The following is a 20,680-nucleotide window of genomic DNA, read 5'->3' as shown; positions in this document are numbered from 1 at the left end:
CAAAAATTACAATGTTCAGAACCTAAAATGAAAACAAATAGGAAAAAATAGAGAAGATACAAGGTTTAGGCTTATTCAGTTTGCTTATTAATCCCGAATCAAATGACCCATACTGATAAAGAATGGAAAAATGCACACACCCATTTTGAAGTGGCAGAAGAAATTTCTTCTACGTTATTGACTCTTCATGATTTGTAGTATATGAGGGCAAAAACTCCCTCTATACTGGGGGTCCTTCTAAACGAATGTAGTCATACAGGAATCCTTGGAAGGGGCTGATGCTTTTGGTCTGAGTGAAGAAGAAGATATTCCATCCCGGCTGGAACCAGTGACTCTGCACGTGGATGCTGTACAACCAATATAATCCATGGATTCCGTGTCTAGCAATTGCATTGTCACGTCCAAAGGTGGCACTTCTAAAGATGCTAGTTCTTTGGTCGTTTAAGTGAATCTTCAAAAACCCAGAAAAGTTTTTATGACTTTTGGATAATGTCAGATAAAATAATTCAGGGCTTAATTGGTTGTAAGATTCATACGAGTAATTGAGATAACTGGGCTGATGCTATAGCCACTCGAAGTGTATATGTCCCGGCTCTGATACCTCTTAGTTGAAATCTGATCTGCCATGTCGTGGGTCTGTATCTGTAATCATCGATCTTCCTGCATCGATAAAATTCGGACGTTTTTATTTTTTATAATAAGCTTTAGGCTCCCATCCGAACAAGTAGCCTGAGCAGGAACCAAAAGAAGGAAATGCATCTACTGTAAATAATTCGCTGTAGAGGAAGGGAGAAAGAGATCAGACCTGGTAACATGGGCGAAATACCAATCTTTTCGGTAATCGCTGACACCAACAGTGTAGATGAGATCATTTTCACGAAATAATTCTGCGTATCTTTCCCAAAGACCGTACTGCCGAAACCTGTGAATTTCAGAGTGTTTGTCTGTTTTTACAATTGAAACCCATATTGCTGTGCAGAGAGAGAGAGAGAGAGAGAGAGCTATTAGTTAACCTGTTCCTTGGGTTTGCTAAAAAACTGTTGAAGTAATTTGGGTTGGGATCAGGGATATGGAACTCGTTTGCTGAACGGTCTGGAATACCAATCTCCCACAACGTCGAACCATCTCGTGGAGGTTCATATACAAGATCACCCAGAACAATGTCGTTTCCTGTATTTCAATGGCCTTATTAATGAGTTGAAAAGAAACGTCAAAGCAAGTAATTCTTTCTTGATTATTTGATCATGGGTTTTGACTAATGATTGTCTTCTGTTAGTCACTGACCTTGTGTAACAGTAATCAGTTCGGCAAACTTGTAATCACCAATGAAACCAGGGACAAAAGCGTATAGATTGTAAGTTCCTGATCTGACGTTACTTAGGGAGAAAGACCCATTAGCGTTGACTCTTGTCCAGAACTGGTAACCCTGAAAAAAGGCACGCCATCGAATCACAATACCGTTTATAGGAAGTTTATAAAAGTATATTTGATAAAGAAGAATAAGATCAGTTATTATGTCGCAATAGTTACCTTAGTTTCAGTTTGCCATGATCCAACCTCTCCAGGCGGAGCCAAGCCTATATAGGCGGCAGCTGCCGGCAAAGAAACACCTTCATTTAGGTACCTGATAACAGAATAGTTTGCATTTACGTGATGATCGGCAAGTTTACTTGCTTCAAATCTGAAATCTGATAAAAAGGGAAGGAATGCAGAGAGAGATTCTGATCTTTCCATTACCTGTCTCTCACACGTAGTCCACCGCTGACTGAACGACGCTGATGAGAACGAGGGTAGTCAACAGAAGCTGGAAAACTATATGGCCAGCTTCTCACCTCTTGTTCCATCTGCAATTCCCAGAGAAAAAACAAAAAAAAAGTTGTAAAAATGGGGGCAATTTACCGTCAGAAAATCTATAATTCTCTGAAGAAGCAACGGTAGGATTCAGACCTGTCTTTTTGCGTCCACCCAGAATGCAGGAATCCCAGTTCCTTCTTTAACTGAGTTGAGATAGATGAAGATAGGCCCATAGACTTTCTTCCATGGCTCGCCTTCTTGAAATGTTGTCTTCATATCATCTCCAGAGTAATGACTGCTTTGAAACATCTGCAAAAGAAGAAAGAAGTTTACCAGAGGGGAGAGAAAATCTTCTTGCCTAATGATAAGCCAAAGACAAATGAGTCAGTTATAGAACTCATGTGATGAAGCCAACTTGTTACTGTTAGCTTTATTGTTATTAGTTTGTTACTAGTTTGTTATAAATGTCTTCTTCTAGTACTTCTATTAGCTGTATTTCAGTTACACCAGCTGTTATCACAACTGGTTTTCTTCTATTGTAATCACATTCTGATGAACTATATATATTCATTTTTCTCACTCTTGCTTCTCTAACAAAGAGATAAGAGATTACAACTTCACAAATTCTATCTTGGTATGAGAGCTTTTGATCAAAGGTGTGGGAATTCTCTTCATTTTTTTCTCTTGATCCAATCATGGCTTCCACTCAATCTTCTTTGTCCTCTAGCTCAATTGGATCTGGAGAAAGCTCAACAATGACGTCCATTCCTTCCTATAAGATGCTCAATCACACTCTGCCTGTGAAACTTGATTGAACAAATTACATCTCATGGAGATCTCAGAATGATAATGTTGATTTTGCTAATGGTTTTGAGGATTTCATAGATAGAACCTCTATCTATCCAGAAAAAGAACTGAGTTCAAGAGAGATCAATCCAACTTTTGTTGCTTCGAGGAGACAAGATCGAACAATCCTCAGTTAGATCTACTCGTCACTCACACCAAGTATCATGGCACAAATCATAGGCCATAATTCCTCTCACTCTGCCTGGAATGCCTTAGAGAAAACCTTCTCATATTCTTCAAGAGCTAGAATAATGCAACTAAGGCTATAGTTACAAACAACAATAAAAGGCTTACTGTTTATGATAGACTACATAATGAAAATCAAAGTAGCTGTAGATAATCTAGCAGTTATTGGAGAACCTGTATCAGAACAAGATTAGGTTATAAATCTCCTTGGAGGTCTTGGATCTGACTACAATGTTGTTGTTACTGCAATCACCATTAGAGATGATAAGATCTCTCTTGAAGTTGTCCACAGTATGCTACTAGCTTTTGAACATCGTCTTGAGCAACAAAGCTTGATTGAACAAATCTCCACTATGTCTACCAATTATGCCTCTTCCTCTAATAACAAAGGTGGTGGAAGGAAATTTAATAGAGGTCGTATACAAGGCTATACTCCAAATACCACCAACTACCACTACAAAGGTCGTGGTCGTGGGGGTAGATATGGACAAAATGGAAGGCAAAACTCCAGCTCTGCAGAGACACCTCAATGCCAGTTATGTGGTAAATTTGGCCACACAATTCAGGTCTGTTACCACAGATTTGATATCTCCTTTCAAAGCACTCAGGACACTTCTACTCCTTCTTCAAATACTTGTAATCAAAACACTTTACCTGCTATGTTTGCCTCTTCTAACAATCTTGCAGATGACAATTGGTATCTTGATTCTAGAGCAAGTCATCATTTGACTCAGAACATGGGAAATTTAGTCAATGCTACACCATACACTGGGACGGATAAGTGTTATGGTCCTGGGTTAAGTACCTATGCCTTCCGCTTCTAACAAGTCGGTCTTTTGGGTAGTATTGACTAGGTGCTTAACACTTGGTATCAGAGCAGGCGCTACATCCAGAGTTCGACTCCCCGCGTGCGCGGGCGACCGCAATCCCTAGACGTTCCCCAAAGGCTCTCGTCGCAGTGTTAATGCCGCCGTGGTCGTCGGCTCGGGAGGGCGGGTGTACTGTTATGGTCCTGGGTTAAGTACATATGCCTTCCGCTCCTAACAGGCTGGTCTTTTGGGTAGTATTGGGTAGGTGTTTAACAATAAGGTCACAATTGGTAATGGTAAGCATCTATCAATTTCAAATACTAGTTTCAAAAGACTAGTTAGTAATGCCCACTCTTTCCAACTCAAAAAGGTGTTTCATGTTCCTTTTATCTCAGTAAACTTGATTAGTGTGGCTAAGTTCTGCTCAGATAATAATGCCTTAATTGAGTTTCAGTCTAATAGTTTCTTTGTGAAGGATCTACATACGAAGAAGGTGCTTGCTCAAGGAAAACTTGAGAATGGTCTTTACAAATTTCAGGTGTTCAACAACAAGAAGATGACTTATATTGGTGTTACTAATACTACTACTTTTCATTCTAATAATTCTGGTACTTTTTATAATAGAGTAGAGTTATGGCATCATAGACTAGGCCATGCTACCTCTGACATTATAACCAGAATTATGAATCATTGTAATGTTTCTTGTGGAAAATATAACGCTACTATTTATTCTTCTTGTCAGCTTGCCAAAAGTCATAGATTACCAACTCATCTCTCTATTTCTCGTGCATCTAAACCATTCGAACTTGTTCGCACTGACATTTGGAGACCTGCCTCAGTCAAGTCTACTTCTGGTGCAAAATACTTCATCCTATTTGTAGATGCCTATTCACAGTACACATGGTTTTATCCTTTGCAAACAAAAGACCAAGCTCTTCCTACCTTTAACCAGTTCAAACTTCAAGTGGAGAATCAATTTGATGCAAAAATCAAGGGTTTACAATTTGGTAATGGTGGTGAATTCAGATCTTTCTTGTCTTTTCTTCAATAATCTGGCATACTCCATCATTTTTCTTGTCCTTACAACTCATCTCAAAATGGTAGAGTCGAGCGGAAGCACAAGCACACTGTTGAGACTGGGTGGGCCTTGCTAGCACATGCTTCCTTGCCAATGAGATTTTGGCTGTATGCTTTTCAAACAGCTACTTTTCTCATCAATAGAATGTCAAGCAATGTTCTCAAGTATAACTTTCCCCACTTCATTCTTTTTAAAAGAATTTCAGATTATAAGTCTCTTAGACTGTTTGGCTCCCTTTGCTATCATTTTATTCGCCCATACAACAACCATAAATTGCAGTATAGATCTGTTAAGTGTCTTTTTCTTGGCTATAGCTTCAATCATAAAGGGTTTTTGTGTCTTGATTATCTAACTAGAAGAGTGTATGTGACACCACATGTAGTCTTTGATGAAACACAATTTCCCTTAGCCTAGCCTAAACCTTATTCACCATCCAATGATACTACAATAGAATGTTTCACTCCAGCCATTATAATTTCCTCTACTCCTTCTAATCCTTGTTCAAATGGCAGTAATGATTCTATAGCATCTCAATCTCTTTCTCCGAGTGAACATTCTGACTCTACTACTCCTATGGATACACCAACAACTCCTCCTGTCTCTAGTTCCTTTCCTGAGTCAATACACGAAACTCAACCACCTACTCCTCCCCCTGCTCCAGGAATGACAACAAGGTTGATGCATGGTATAACCAAGAAAAAGACCATTCTTGATCTCTCTGCCATAAAAGTTTCAGAACCATCCACTGTCAAACAAGTCTTCAAAGATCTAAACTGGACTAAAGTTATGGAAATGGAGTTTGTTGCTCTTCTTCGAAACAATACTTGGGATCTTGTTGAACAACCACCTAATGTCAATGTGTTAAGTTGTAAGTGGGTGTATAAATTGAAACATAAGCCAGATGGGAGTATAGAGAGGTATAAAGCCAGGCTTGTGGAAAAAATGTTATAATCAGACTCATGGTCTGGACTATTTTGAGACTTTTAGTCCAGTAGTTAAGGGTGCAACTATTCGCATCATACTAATTGTTGCTCTCAATTTCAAGTGGGAAATTTGACAGCTTGATGTTCACAATGCTTTCCTAAATGGTGAGTTAGAAGAGCAAGTCTATATGTCTCAACCTCATGGATACTTAGACACTCAACTTCCTAACAAAGTGTGTAGATTGAAGAAGGCTTTATATGGCTTGAAACAAGCACCAAGAGCTTGGTTTCAAAGACTCAGTTCTGCTCTTCTACAGTGGGATTTAGCAATTCTAGGATTGATAGTTCTATGTTTCTACATTTTGGTAAGGCCACTACTTTGATAGTACTTGTCTATGTTGATGATATCATAATAACAGGCAGCTTCTCAACACATATTTCTTCTCTCATAGCTAAACTTGATTATGTTTTTGCCTTAAGAGACTTGGGTCAACTCTTATACTTCCTCTGTATAGAGGTGTCTTACAATGAATGCTCTATGCATTTGAGCCAAACCAAATACATTTCAGATTTGCTTTCTAGAACTGAAATGTTTGATACCAAACTAGCAAAAACACCCGGTCCTGTTGGGCAGAACTTGTCTAAATTTGATGGTGATCTTATGGCAGAGGTTACTCAATATCAGAGTGTAGTAGGGGCACTTCAGTATGTTATCTTGACAAGACCCGATATAGCCTTTGCTGTTAATAAGGCATGCCAATTTACACAACAACCAACCACAACTCACTGGCTCTCAATCAAAAGAATACTTCGATATCTAAGAGGAACAATACAAGATGGGCTCCTGTTAAGTCCTTCAAGTAACTTGACAATAGAAGGATTCACATATTCAGATTGGGGTGCTCAACCTGATGATAGGCGAAGCTCAAGTGGGTATTTGGTTTATCTAAGGGATAACTTAGTCTCTTGGTCCTCTACCAAACAAAAAGTAGTATCTCACAGTAGTGCAAAATCTGAGTATCGAGGCCTTGTTTTAGCTACTGCTGAGATTGTTTGGATGCAAGCTTTATTGCAAGAACTATGTGTGCCAATACCTGAAATACCTCTGCTCTGGTATGATAATATCGGTGATTACCATATGGCAAAGAACCCAGTGTTTCATGGAAGAACAAAACACATAGAAATAGACCTTCATTTCATAAGAGATCAAGTCATAAGAGGAAAGATACAGTTGCATTTTGTTCCTACTGAAGAGCAACCAGCAAATATATTGACTAAGCATCTCACAAGTTCAAAGTTCTTGTCCCTCAAATCTCAGCTTTGTATAGCTCCAAGACTTTTTCACTTCAGGGGGGATGATAATCCAAACACAGAGGAGTCAGTTATAGAACTCATGTGATGAAACCAACTTCTTACTGTTAGCTTTATTGTTATTAGTTTGTTATTAGTTTATTATAATTGTCTTCTTCTAGGACTTCTATTAGCTGTATTTCAGTTATACCAGCTGTTATCATAGATGGTTTTCTTCTATTGTAATCACATTCTGATGAACTATATATATTCATTTTTCTCACTCTTGCTTCTCTAACAAAGAGAGCAAGATTACAACTTCCCAAATTCTATCTCCTAATAGGAAGTACTGCAATATCTAATTATTCTGTAATCAAAGAAATTTACCAGCAATTTAATTTGCTTGTTAGACTTAAAGATCGTGACCCATTATTCTAACAATATCGCCAGATTCAAGTTCTCCATTAAAACCAGTTTGTCAAAAAGAAACTTACTCCATATGTTCATATATTTTATGGAAGCTTTGGAAAATAATTCTTCCGCCTAAGACTATTACAGAAAGCTTTGGAATCAAACGATAAAAAAGACTTACAGCAAGCGTGGTAGGTCCGGCATGAGATGTGAGCTCCTGCTTCATGGGTCCTCCAACTTTGAACTCGTCGCTGGGAGTAATCTGCCAAAAACCGATCCGAGCGTCGGAGGAGATCCAACCATGTACTTTGTTGTCTTTGTTCTCCAACGAGTACTGATACTTGTCGTCAATCTGCGTACCACCACCAGGAATAATGTCCGATGCTTTATTAAATGTGGAGAGGAAGAACAAATGTGAAAGAGAAACAGGTTGATTAGATTCTTAGATACTTGCCCTTCCTTTTTCGTCGTGGTTGGAGGCATTTCTGAGGAGAACAGCTTCTTTGAATTCTAATTTGTGAGCTTGACGACGGTCGTTCTCCTCAGGCATGACATGCTGCCTCGTCCCGTCCGCCACCATGTAGCGAAAGCTGCAAGTTTCCAGTTTGTTTGATCTCAATCTAACCCTTTTGAGTGATTATATTCCTTTACAGTTTCTTGAGATTAACCTAATTGATTGGAGTGATTATCAGTAGTTTATTTTGGCCGTGTGCAGGGATTTCCAGGACCAGGATCGGCATGCAATGAAACTTAAAAAGTTTAATTTTATAATTTTTGTAAGGAGATCTATGAATTCTTTTCAGTTTAGACAATACACTGTTTTGATCTTTTTCGGAATCCCAGTTAATTAATCGTACCATCGTAGTGGACTAGATTCGGATTTACATTTACAGAGGTTGCCCGAAAGAAGCGTTGCCGTAAGAGAAAAGGTTGCTGGATCGGAACTCAAAAAGGAAAAAAAAAAAAAAAAACTGAAAGAAACCGATCCTCAGTATCCTAACTCTCTGTAATAAACGATTGGAAAACTTTACCGGGCTCCCCTAAGTTTGAAAACGATCCTCGTCTGTGCCATCTCAAACTCGGGCCATCCTCGAGGGCGACTGAAGATGGCGTAACTGTAGAAACCAGACGAACCCCTCAGCACGACGAATCTGCAATTTAGTGTTTTGCGTTGTTTGCACGTTAAATTAAAGATCAACGACACAAAATGAAAGATCAGTCGTCTCTTCTTCTACGAAGACGACGATAGAGTAATATTCAGTATTCACCTCTTGTCAATGTTCAAAGGAGCTTGGTCGCTGCCGTGAGAGGCATTCCATGTTCTAGTGAAGGAGACCTCGACCTGCTCGTCGTCCTCACTTATTAATTTGAACTTTCTTCCCTTGATTCTACAGAGAAAAGATAGATTGCTTTTTCAGTAGAGGAAGGTTCAGTCCCTCTCAGGCTTTTGTGTTAACGAAAAGAAGAGGAAAACACACTTACACTTCGTATTTTCCCTCCCTTCCGGGGTCATTCCAAACAATGTCCCAGTATCCCCTGTTAACTTCTCTATTGCGAATCTCCAACAAATTATCTAAGCCGTTGTAGTTGATGCCAGTGACGATCCCAGCAGGTGTCGACAATGTGAGTTTCAGAATCCCGTTATCAATCTCAACCTGCAGTCTCGTCATGAGAGAAGTAACCATGAAAGCTAACAGAAGAAATAGTTAAAGAGAATATCTGCAACTGCTACGCTCAGAAACCAAAAGAGAAAAGAAAAGGCTGACAGGGAAGAAGAATTAAGATGAAAAAGTTTTAAGTAATGTGAGTTTCAGAATCCCGTTATCAATCTCAACCTGCAGTCTCGTAATTAGAGAAAGAACCATGAAAGCTAACAGAAGAAATAGTTAAAGAGAATATCTGCAACTGCAACGCTCAGAAACCAAAAGAGAAGAAAAGGCCGACATGGAAGATGAATTAAGATGAAAAAGTGTTCAGTACATATTCTCTATAAATCTTCAACTGCACCCCTCTCGGCGATACTCTTTGCCCCTGAGCAACCATGAAAAGTGTTAGCAGAGAGACGAAGCAGCTAACCCATGAACGACATCCTTTCACAGCTACAGTTTCGATTGAGAACACCATGTTTAATTCCCTCAAAGCCTCGGATCAGGAAATACACGACTTCTCTCTCCTTTATATAGTAAACCCCGTATTCCAAATCCGGGGTTCTTGACATGAATCAAACAAACACTTCTCAAAACGAAGACACTTAGACGTCATCCAATCAGCAGGACTCTCCTAATCTCTTCAATCCGAGTTTCCCTCCTTGGCACAATTGTCCATTATTTTGACCGGAAAAGATAGGTAAGTGGCCAATTAGAATGGCCAATGGATTGAAAATTTTAAGGCAGGTGAAGACCACAGTGGCGGCGTTGACGAAGTGTTCAACTGATCCTACAATTTGGAGGAACAAAAGACACGTTAAAGATTTTGATGCCACACTCCATTAGTGGGCCGCCTAACCCTTTGTACCTAAACGTCCTTACACGTCCCACCTGTTTTAATATTGGGAATTTTACCAAAATACCGATTAAAAATAACTTATTTATAATAATAACGAAGACCACAAAATATTTACAAAACTACCGAACTTTGACCGGTCCACTGTATATGTGGATAGTCAAAGGTGACACGTAAGCTTTGACTGCTTACGTGTCGCTTCATCATCGGAGCGATGCTGTAGATGAACACATAGGCTGCCACGTCATCTGCCACGTAATTTACCACATCAATATAAATTACTTTCTTTTTTCCCTGTCATCTGGCCACGTAAGCACCCGCCACGTCAGCCCTCACTTATGTTTTTAATTCTAATCTCTTCCACGATTTTCTCCTCTCCTCTCGTCTCGGCTCCTCTCGTCGCTCCCCTGCCGCTCGCCTCTCCTGCTGCCGCTCGCCTCCCCTGCTACCGCCGCCGCTCGGCCTCGCCCCTGCTGCCGCCGCTTGCCTGCTGCCGCTGCTCTGCCTCGGCCTCGCCCCTACCGCCGCTCGCCTCCCCTGCTGCCGCCGCTCGCCTCCTGCCGCTGCTCTTCCTCGGTCTCGCCCCTGCCTCTGCCTCGGCCTCGCCCCTGCCGCCGCTCGGCCTCGCCCTCGACGCCCCCTCTCAACCACTCTCTCTTCGTCTCAGCCTTTTATCTCTCCTCTGTTCATCCTCTCGCCGCCAACGTTCTTCCTCTCTGTTCCCCTCCTCTCGCCGCCCATTCCCTGGAAAATCAGGGGGGTGATTTTTTAGGATTTTTGTTAATTGAATCGAATTATTGTATTTAATTATAATGTTGATTTGAATTTAGGTGTTTAATTACTGTATTGATTTTTTTGTGATTTACTGTTTAATTTCTGATTTTATGTTAATGAAAATTTTACTAAATTAAAATTATTGTAAAATTTTGTAAGATTTTTAAATAAATAATATATATTTTTAATAATTTATTATTTTATAAATAAGGTAATAAAAAGTATACAAATAAAATATATTTTTAAACACTAAAACAACTTTTTTTTATATTTTTTAATTTATAAATATTTTAAATGGATAATATATGGGTAAGACTTGAGAGTAAATTTTTTACTATTTATAAATATTTTAAATAGATAATATATGGGTAAGACTTAAAAAAAATTATTTATAAATATTTTAAATCCATAGTAAATGGGTAAGAGTTAGATTATTTTTATTTATAAATATTTTAAATTTATAAATATTATTATTTTGTAAATAAGGTGATAAAAATATACAAATAAATTATATTTTTAAACTCTAAAATAGTTTTTTTGTATATTTTTTTTTAAATTTTAAATATTTTAAATTGATAATATATGGGTAAGACTTAAGAGTAAGATTTTTAAATTTATAAATATTTTAAATTCATAATAAATGGGTAAGAGTTAGATTTTTTCTATTTATAAATATTTAAAATTTTTAAATATTATTATTTCGTAAATAAGGTGATAAAAATATACAAATAAATTGTATTTTTAAACTCTAAAATAATGTTTTTGTATTTTTTTTAATTTATAAATATTTTAAATCTAATTAATTTACTTATTTTATTTTATTTTTAAAAATATGAAGAAATAAAAAGTGTAACGATAATTTTTTTAATTAATTAATATTTTAATTGTTATTAAATGGTGTTAAATAAGTAAGAGTTAATTTTTTAATTTTTTTAATTTTTTAAATAATTTTTTATTTTAGATATAAGGTAATAAAAAGTGTATTTGATTTTTTAATTTTTTAAAATTTATTCAAAATTTTATCATGTAATGATATGGCAGATGACATGTCAATATTAATGACGTGGCAACCTATGTGTTCATCTACAGCATCACTCCGATGATGGAGCGACACGTAAGCAGTCAAAGCTTACGTGTCACCTTTGACTGTCCACATATACAGTGGACCGGTCAAAGTTCGGTAGTTTTGTAAATATTTTGTGGTCTTCGTTATTATTATAAATAAGTTATTTTTAATCGGTATTTTGGTAAAATTCCCTTTTATTTTCCTGCTACCTCTTTGCTGATCGTCCCATCATCGGGTCAATGCACTGGACAAGTTTGGTCATAGAACAGTTAAGTTTCGGTTGAAGAAATCTGCTTCCGGTCACCAGACTCTCCACACTTTTCATAGTCAGAACACGAATCGCGGAGCAAAGTCGTCCTTTTCATGTGGAGGTCTGCAGAAGAGTTCGATTTTGTCAAATTACAACGCACATCTCTGGCTTCTTTTCTTATACGGAAGGTTCAGCCAAGGTGTTCTAGGGTTTTGTGATCTTATAGCTCAGAGCCTTGTATCATCCTTTTGCAGCTCCATTATGGCAACACTAGATAGAACCCTGGTTGATCAAACATCATAGCTATGTTCTATCAATTAATCATCTTACAAAAGAACCCTTGTGATACGGTATGACATTTCAGATGCCATTGGATGTGACACTGGTCTATTCCTTGAACGATTGCCAGAAGAAAGAACCCAGATATGTAACTTAACAGACTCATCTAGGCACGCAATCTCCTAACTTGTTCTGATCTTCCCTTTTCTACAGCTCATTAGTCCATTGATCAAGTGAATCTTCACAAGAAAACAAAAATATCATTTGACTGTAACGTTGTCTGAAGTGCAACCAGAGAGGGAGAAGAGAAGTTTTATACTTGTGATGGAGATTACCGGATAAGACAATGGCATACGACTGCAACCACGTGTTTGTAATGCAATAATATTTAGAGTATGAAATTTTTAATATTGTTCACAACCAATTTTTATTGTTGTTACCTAGTAGCCGATAACCACAAGTTCTTGAGTGTTTGGACAGGTATTGTAACCGAGTCTCTTGAAACTCTTTGCTATAGTTGTTGTTTGATTATTCGTAGTAAAAACTTTAATTCCAGTGCAAGGGTTCACTTTGTTTACTCTATTTTTTATGACTTTGAATGCAATCACTTTTATTTTAGCCATGGAAATTTTACCCTCTGTAGGTTTATCTTTTTAGGACCTTTCAACCCAATAAACTAACCAAAAGTAAAACAGTATGAAGTACACGCACTCCCATCTCCGGGGTTAACGTGGGTTCTCTTCTCTTCATGGAGCACAGTGCAGGCTATAGATCTTCTACGAGGGAGGCCCCTCCAAGCAGATGTAGTAGTACAAGATTCCTCGGCACTGGCTCACAGTTCTTTTTTGAGTGAAGAAAAGAGTATTCACTCCAGGGACCAACCAACTACTGTGGATATCAATGCTATGTAGCTCTTGTAATCCATGGTGCCCATGTTGAGCTATTGTAAACTTTTATCCATGGCTCTCCGTCCTCAAAGTTGGGTTCCAGATGATCCCCAGAATAATGACCGCTCTGAAACACCTATCCACGGAAAAGAATAATGAGCACTTCTATTCATCCCCGTATGGAGTTAAAAAGGAGAAATGGAAAAAGATTTTGTTATGGGGAGAAGACTTACTGCGAGTGTTGTTGGTCCGGCGTGAGAGGTAAGCTCCTGCTTCATGGGTCCTCCCGATCGGAACTCTTGGCTAGGGGTGATCAACCAAAAACCGATAGCAGGGTCGGAGCAGAGCAGATCCATCCATGAACTTGGGAGTCTTTGTTCTCGATGGAAAACTGGTACTTGTCGTCCGCCTATGCATGGAACTGACATCACCATAACGAATTGTTAGGTGAAAAAAAGTCAAGGGCAAAGATCAAGTAATTTGATGCTACAAATTAAGATCGTTATACTTATTGTTCCTCTGAGTTCAGGATTACTGGGGTTAACGAGGAGAACAGCTTCCTTGTAGACCAAAGGCTGAGCTCGTGGAGGGTTCCGATCCTCCGGCATCGGCATGATATGGTTCCTCATATAGTCCGCCACGACATACTGAAACCTGCAATGCCCATCAATTCCATCATTAAAATGGCGAGGAGTTGCCCTAAAAGGAAGAGAAGAGAAGAAAGTGTTTGAAAATGTGAGGAAGAAACTTTTTGCTCTAAAATCTCTTGCTTGTCTTCTCTCAGTCTGAAAGTGAGCCTTGTCTGAGAAAGTTGGAAACCAGGACACCCTTGAACACGTTCATAAATAGCATAGGAGTAGAAGCCAGATGAACCACGACGCATTCCGAATCTGCAGTTGTAAGTGTTGAGACTTCTTCCCTTACGAAGAAATAAAATCTTACCTTCTCAGTACATATTCTGTAATCTCTGTAATTACGTGATTTCCGTTAATCACTCAACTCTCCATGTATAGTTTGTAAAACGGCTATTTAAGCTGACGATGTGAATGAGGAAATATGAAAGAAATTGAAGTCATATTCTTAAGTTGGTATCAGAGCAGAAGAATCCTTCTCCTTCTTCTCGTCGCCGAAGAATAGAGCGCAAACTCTGTCATGTACTCTCTCTTTGCCGAAGAACAGTGTGAAAGCTCTGTCCCCTAATTTAAGTCACCGAAGAACAGAGCGAAAGCTTTGTCCTGTAATCTCAGTCGTTGTTCGGAAGTTCCATCGGTTGCCGCAACAACCCAAACGTCGCCGAAGATGAAAAGTCGCACCAGTGCGTCTGGACGAAGACGAATCATCGTCCCTACTCCGGTGGACTATTTTTTTTCTTCTCTGCGATTGCCGAGGGTCCCGTTGCCGAAACCTCGTCGTCGACGACTGCACCACCATCCCCGTTGTCGCTGCTGACCACCTCCCCCGAAGGGAGCCGATACTATCGTCGCCAAAGAAGAAAGGTGAATAAATTTTGTTTTAACTTAGGGACTATTGTCCTTTATTTATCTGCGGGTCAACCCAGCGGCTAACGGGTTAACCCTGCGAATCCGAATTGGACTCGAACCAGACCACAATCGTACCGGACCAGAACCGAATCGAACACGAACCGAACCAAATCAGAACCATGTCGGACCAGAACTGGACCAAACCATAATTGGACTGGACCCGAATCGAACCGGATCAAACCGTATTTCCTGATCGGACCGGAATCAGATACCCAAATCGGATTAACCCAGTGAACAGAAAGCAAACCAGACCAATATTTTTGGGTGATCATCACCGATCTTCTTGCATCATGTCGAATGAATCAAAACCAAAGCATATTTGTACTCACTATGGTGAGACTGGGCATACAAAGTCAAGATGTTATGAACTTATTGGGTATCTAGAATGGTGGGATCCTACTAAAGTGCCTCGCTAACGGAATACTAAACCAAATAATCATGCTTCTATTGCAATAGCAGAACCCTCCACCTCTGCTACATCCGATAAGGTTCTTAATACTTCCACTCCTAGTAGAAATAGTGAATGGATAAATGATTCTGGTGCTACTGATCATATGACCTTTGACAATCATCATGTTGAAATTATGAAACCATCTGAATAACATATCGTATCTACAACAAATAGTACTCCCTCTCCCGTTATTGGAGAAGGTTCCATCACCCTCATTGAAAATCTGAGTCTTGATTTTGTATTATTTGTTCCAACCCTCAATCATAATTTATTATCAGTGGCTCAAATAACTCGAACTTTGCATTGTATTGTGATTTTTTGGCCTAACCATTGTGTGTTTAAAGACATTCGAACTAGGAAGACAACTGGTTATGGTACTAGAAGGGGGAAACTCTATTACCTTAATCTGAAGCCAGAGAGTTCTCATCAGTTAGCTCAAGCATTCTCCATAAATAAATCTGCAGAAAATGAGATTTGGTTATGGGATAAAAGGTTGGGTCACTCATCTTTTGGTTATTTAAAGAAACTGTTTCCAAAACTATTTGTTAGATTATATGTTTCAGATTTTAAGTGTGAGGTATGTGAATTGGCTAAAAGTCATCATATTCCATTTCAAATAAGCATGAATAGGAGTCCAGCACCCTTTATGATTATCCACTCTGATGTATGGGGTCTAGCAAATATAGCCTCTCTGAGTGATAAATGGTGGTTTGTTTTCTTTATTGATGATCACACCCGGATGACTTGGATTGGCTTAATGAAATCAAAAAGTGAAGTTAGTTCACTGTTCTAACATGTTACGGTCCCGGATCTGACACGTGGATTCTTTAGGAGGATCTGGGGTCTGCCACGGGTTACGGGTCTTCCAAGCATTACCGTAGGGGTAGTAGGAAGACATGGGGAAGACGAAAATGAAAGATCAAGCCTAAGGGAAGCTTGAAAACCCCTAGAGCTCGTTGAGGAGAACTCTAAGCCTCTTTACTCTAGATTTAACCTAATTCTTAATACTTCAATGTTTTGTTTTTTCATTACTCTTACCCCTTAAATAGGGTTCACCCTGTTAGGGTTTAATAAAATATTACAAAAATATCCCGATGAATAAAATATTCCAAGAATATCCCTATTAATAAATAATTCCAAAAATACCTCTGTGACCTAAAACTGAAATAAAATAAATTAAATTAAAGAAAGCATTAAAATAATAATGTTATTGTGTGCATAACATTACACCCCCCTTGGAAGACGAGCTTATCTTCTTCCTTCGACAACTCCTGAACTCTGCGGCCAACGGATCCTTTCCTCACGGCACCAACAAAGTCCGGCGACAGACGTCTCCTTCGTCTCTCCCGGCACCGACGGAATCGCCTGATTTTCTGGTGGCGAATCGCAGCCCATCGGGGCTTCGCCGCCTAAATATTTTTTGAGACAGAGGGCTCTCGGAAACTTGTGAATAGTCGTTGCTCAGCCTCCAGGAACCGAGATCCCTTGTGAAAAAGTCGCTTACGGTGCTGACTAACTATCCTGCTACGCCGGTGGCGACGAGAAGCCCACTGAGGCGTCGCCGCTTGGAATTTTTTCTAGACAGAGGGCTCTCGAAAAGTTTGCCGACGGACCCGAGGGACGCGACTGAGTCGCCTGTTACTCCGGTGGCTTATCGCACCACTTGGAGGCGAATCGTAGCCCTTGGAGGTATTTCGGGAGTTTGGCACTTGCTCAGAGATTTCGAGTGCCCTCGGAATTTCCAATGCAGCTGTTTTTGGAATTTTGAAATCCCCAAATTCCAATGTCGTCGCTGCTGGAGTTCCTGGCCCTTGGCCTTTCTGCTCGTCTGAGGCAGCAGCTACCTCTTCTACGCATATGTCGTAATCAGAGATTTCAGGTCGTATGACCTTTTCTGTGGGAGCACGTGGCTCCCTTGCCGAACGTTCAATGGAAGCATCTAATCGCGCTCGTATTTCCTCCAATTCCTTACCCATAGCAATCCATCTTTCTTGGGATATAGAATAACCCATTGTGTTCCCGCTATGATACTAGTTGTTACGGTCCCGGATCTGACACGTGGATTCTTTAGGAGGATCTGGGGTGCCACGGGTTACGGGTCTTCCAAGCATTACCGTAGGGGTAGTAGGAAGACATGGGGAAGACAAAAATGAAAGATCAAGCCTAAGGGAAGCTTGAAAACCCTAGAGCTCGTTGAGGAGAACTCTAAGCCTCTTTACTCTAGATTTAACCTAATTCTTAATACTTCAATACTTTTTTTTTCATTACTCTTACCCCTTAAATAGGGTTAACCCGGTTAGGGTTTAATAAAATATTACAAAAATATCCCTATAAATAAAATATTCCAAGAATATCCCTATTAATAAATAATTCCAAAAATACCCCTGTGACCTAAAACTGTAATAAAATAGAGTAAATTAAAGAAAACACTAAAATAATAATGTTATTGCATGCATAACAAAACAATTTTACAAAATGATAGTCACTCAGTACCATTCTACAATACAAACTCTCCGCAGTGACAATGGTGGAGAATTTGTTAATCAAGGTTTGAAAGAGTATCTAGATGATCATGGTATTAGTCATCAAACTACTTGTCCGTATACCCCTCAGCAAAATGGATTTGCAGAGCGAAAGAACCGCCACATTCTTGAGGTTGTTCGTGCTTCCTTGTTTGAAGCTCATATGTCGGCTAGTTATTGGGGTGAAGCCATCACAACTGCAGCTTATCTTATCAACCGAATACCCTCGAGTGTTCTTCATGAAACTATAAGTTCACTTGTTGTGCCGAATCTGCCACCTAGAGTTTTTGGGTGTGTAGCCTTTGTTCATCTCCATAAGCTATTGAGAAATAAATTAGAACCCCGAGCTCTCAAGTGTGTCTTTGTTGGTTATGCTCAACATCAGAAAGGTTATCGCTATTATCATCCTCCCTCTCGCAAATTGTATGTCACTCTTGATGTGGTATTTCATGAAGATCACCTGTATTATTTTACTCCCTAATCTTCAATTCAGGGGGAGAACAGGATTGAATTGTAGACCCTTAATCATCATTTGGATAACTTGGATACTACAAGTGGTAAGTATTCAAATTACAGCAGTGAACATCAAAATGATACAAATGAGCATCATTCACAGGATGGAGACAGACAAGTGATGCAACTAGAGTCTCAGCCGACATCTTCACATGATGGAGACAAACAAGACCAAATGGAAATGATGCAACCAGAGTCTCAGCTGGCATTTTCCCCCCTTCATAATGTACCAATGGATCAATTGCCTTCTAAGTCCGAGTCTATGTCTGAGCCTTAGGTAAGTTCCAAAACTCAACTAAGAGTGCTACCTCATTGAACCACAAGACGAAACCCTAGAGTCAATTATGAACCTCTTCTCACCTCTAAATTTCAGTATCTCATGCATAATTTTGTCTTATCATAGATTGTCAAAAACAAATGAAGTATTTGTGAATCAATTATCTATTATATCTATTCCTAATAGTGTGCAGGAAGCCTTGAAATATCCTAAGTGGAAAGAAGTTATGAATGAAGAAATGAGGTCCCTCCAAAAGAATTCAACATGGGAGGTGGTTAACCTTCTTGTAGGAAAGACACTAGTCGGATGCAGGTGGGTATTTACCATTAAATATAAAGTCGATGGCACCATTGAAAGGTTCAAAGCAAGGCTTATCGCCAAAGGATATACTCAAACCTACGGGATCGATTATATGGAGACATTTACACCAGTGGCCAAAATCAATATTGTTTCAAACTCTACTATCTCTGGCTGTGAATCTTGACTGACCCTTATATCAGTTTGATGTTAAAAATGCATTTTTGCACGGAGATCTTCAAGAAGAAGTATATATGGAATTACCTCCTGGGTGTATTATGCAAAACAAAGGATGCAAACAAGTATGTAAACTGAAGAAATCCCTATATGGTTTGAAGCAGTCCTCGAGGGCGTGGTTTGGAAGGTTCACAAATTTTATGAAATCTATCGAATACAAGCAAAGCAACTCAGATCATACTCTCTTCCTGAAACATAATAAGGAGGCCATCACAGCTCTTATCGTGTATGTTGATGATATGATAGTAATTGGGAATGATCCAGAAGAAAATAAAGCATTGCAAAGTCATCTTACTAGAGAGTTTGAAATGAAAGATCTTGGCTACTTAAAATATTTTCTTGGTATTGAAGTGTCAAGATCCAAGGAGGGAATTTTTCTATCTCAACGAAAATATGCTTTGAATTTATTGAAGAAAACTGGTATGATAACATGTAGTCCAGTCAGTACTCCTATGGAGGAAAATTTGAAACTGGGAACACATTCAGATCAAGTCCCTGCTAACAAGGAACATTATCAGAGACTAGTTGGAAGGTTAATGTATCTTGGACATAGCAGACTAGATTTAGCTTGTGTACTAAGCGTGGTTAGTCAGTTTATGCACTCTCCAAGTGAAGAACATATGAATGTCATCAACTGTATCTTGCTCTATTTGAAATCATCTCCAGGAAAAGGAATTTTGTTTAAAATAGGAGGCGAGTTGAAAATTGAAGGTTATACCGATGTTGATTGGGCTGGGTCAATAGAGGATCGACTATCAACATCTGGATACTTCACATTTGTAGGTAGTATTTGGTTACTTGGAGAAGTAAGAAACAAGAGGTGGTGGCTAGATAGTTAGCTGAAGCCGAATACCGGGGAATGGCCAAGGCAATATGTGAATTATTATGGATAAAAAATCTCCTACAAAAACTGCACATTGAGCAGACAAGTCCTATGAAATTATACTGTGATAGTAATGCAGCATGTGATATTGCCCATAACCCAGTCCAACATGATAGAACTAAACACGTTGAAGTTGATCGGCACTTTATTAAGGAAAAGCAAAAAGCAAGAATCATTGAAGTCCCTCATGTTTGGTCTCAAGATCAGCTTGCCGATGTGCTGACCAAGGTAGTGTCTTACTGAGCTTTTTACAATTGTCTCGACAAGTTGGGCTTGAGTGTTATCTATGCACCAACTTGAGGGGAAGTGTTGAGATTTCTTCCCTTACGAAGAAATATAATCTTACCTTCTTAGTACATATTCAGTAATCTTTGTAATTACTTGATTTTCGTTAATCACTCAACTCTCCATGTATAGTTTGTAAAACGGCTATTTAAGCCGACGATGTGGATGAGAAAAAATGAAAGAAATTGAAGTCATATTCTTAAGTGTAAGAGGGCATTATTAGACTTAAAAGTAGAGAAGGGAAAGCAAACAATAAAACAAGATTATAGGTTTTGAGAATAATTTCAAAAAATTCAACACACTAATCGGGGTGCTACTCTTTCATTAAGTTATCGCTGTGATATCCCAATTACAGTGATTTACAATTGATTACACTAGATTTGATTTTTATAGAAAATGAATGATTGAGCTTGATTAGCTCTTGTAATGGAGGATCAAATTCCTTTGCAAGGAAGGCCCTAAACAGGGCAATGATTCTCAATCAGCGTCTCTTACGACAGTATCTTCAACAGCCCCCCGCAAAGCTAAGCGTTGGATTAGGACAGATGTGTAGCTTGAATCAAAAAAATTGAAAGAGAG

At 39.0% G+C, this 20,680-nt stretch overlaps 1 protein-coding gene across 1 annotated transcript; it reads right to left on the bottom strand.

The window, feature by feature from the left end:
• Window positions 1-220: 220 nt before the first annotated feature.
• On the bottom strand, window positions 221-13,978 carry LOC137947637 (uncharacterized). The gene is made up of 11 exons (XM_068793434.1): window positions 13,866-13,978; window positions 13,612-13,749; window positions 7,519-7,693; window positions 1,948-2,103; window positions 1,738-1,844; window positions 1,531-1,624; window positions 1,285-1,426; window positions 1,014-1,170; window positions 806-922; window positions 537-660; window positions 221-451 (listed from the first exon to the last, which is right to left on the bottom strand). Exons 1-11 carry the CDS (start codon window positions 13,976-13,978, stop codon window positions 221-223), a joined length of 1,554 nt encoding a protein of 517 aa, XP_068649535.1.
• Window positions 13,979-20,680: the final 6,702 nt, after the last annotated feature.

This window comes from Aristolochia californica, unplaced genomic scaffold (assembly GCF_029961685.1).
Source record: "Aristolochia californica isolate CCGP_79_NKW_82.1479 unplaced genomic scaffold, dmAriCali1.0.hap1 SCAF_13, whole genome shotgun sequence".
NCBI classification, from domain to species: Eukaryota; Viridiplantae; Streptophyta; class Magnoliopsida; order Piperales; family Aristolochiaceae; genus Aristolochia; species Aristolochia californica.
This window is presented reverse-complemented; position numbering and strand designations above follow the sequence as displayed.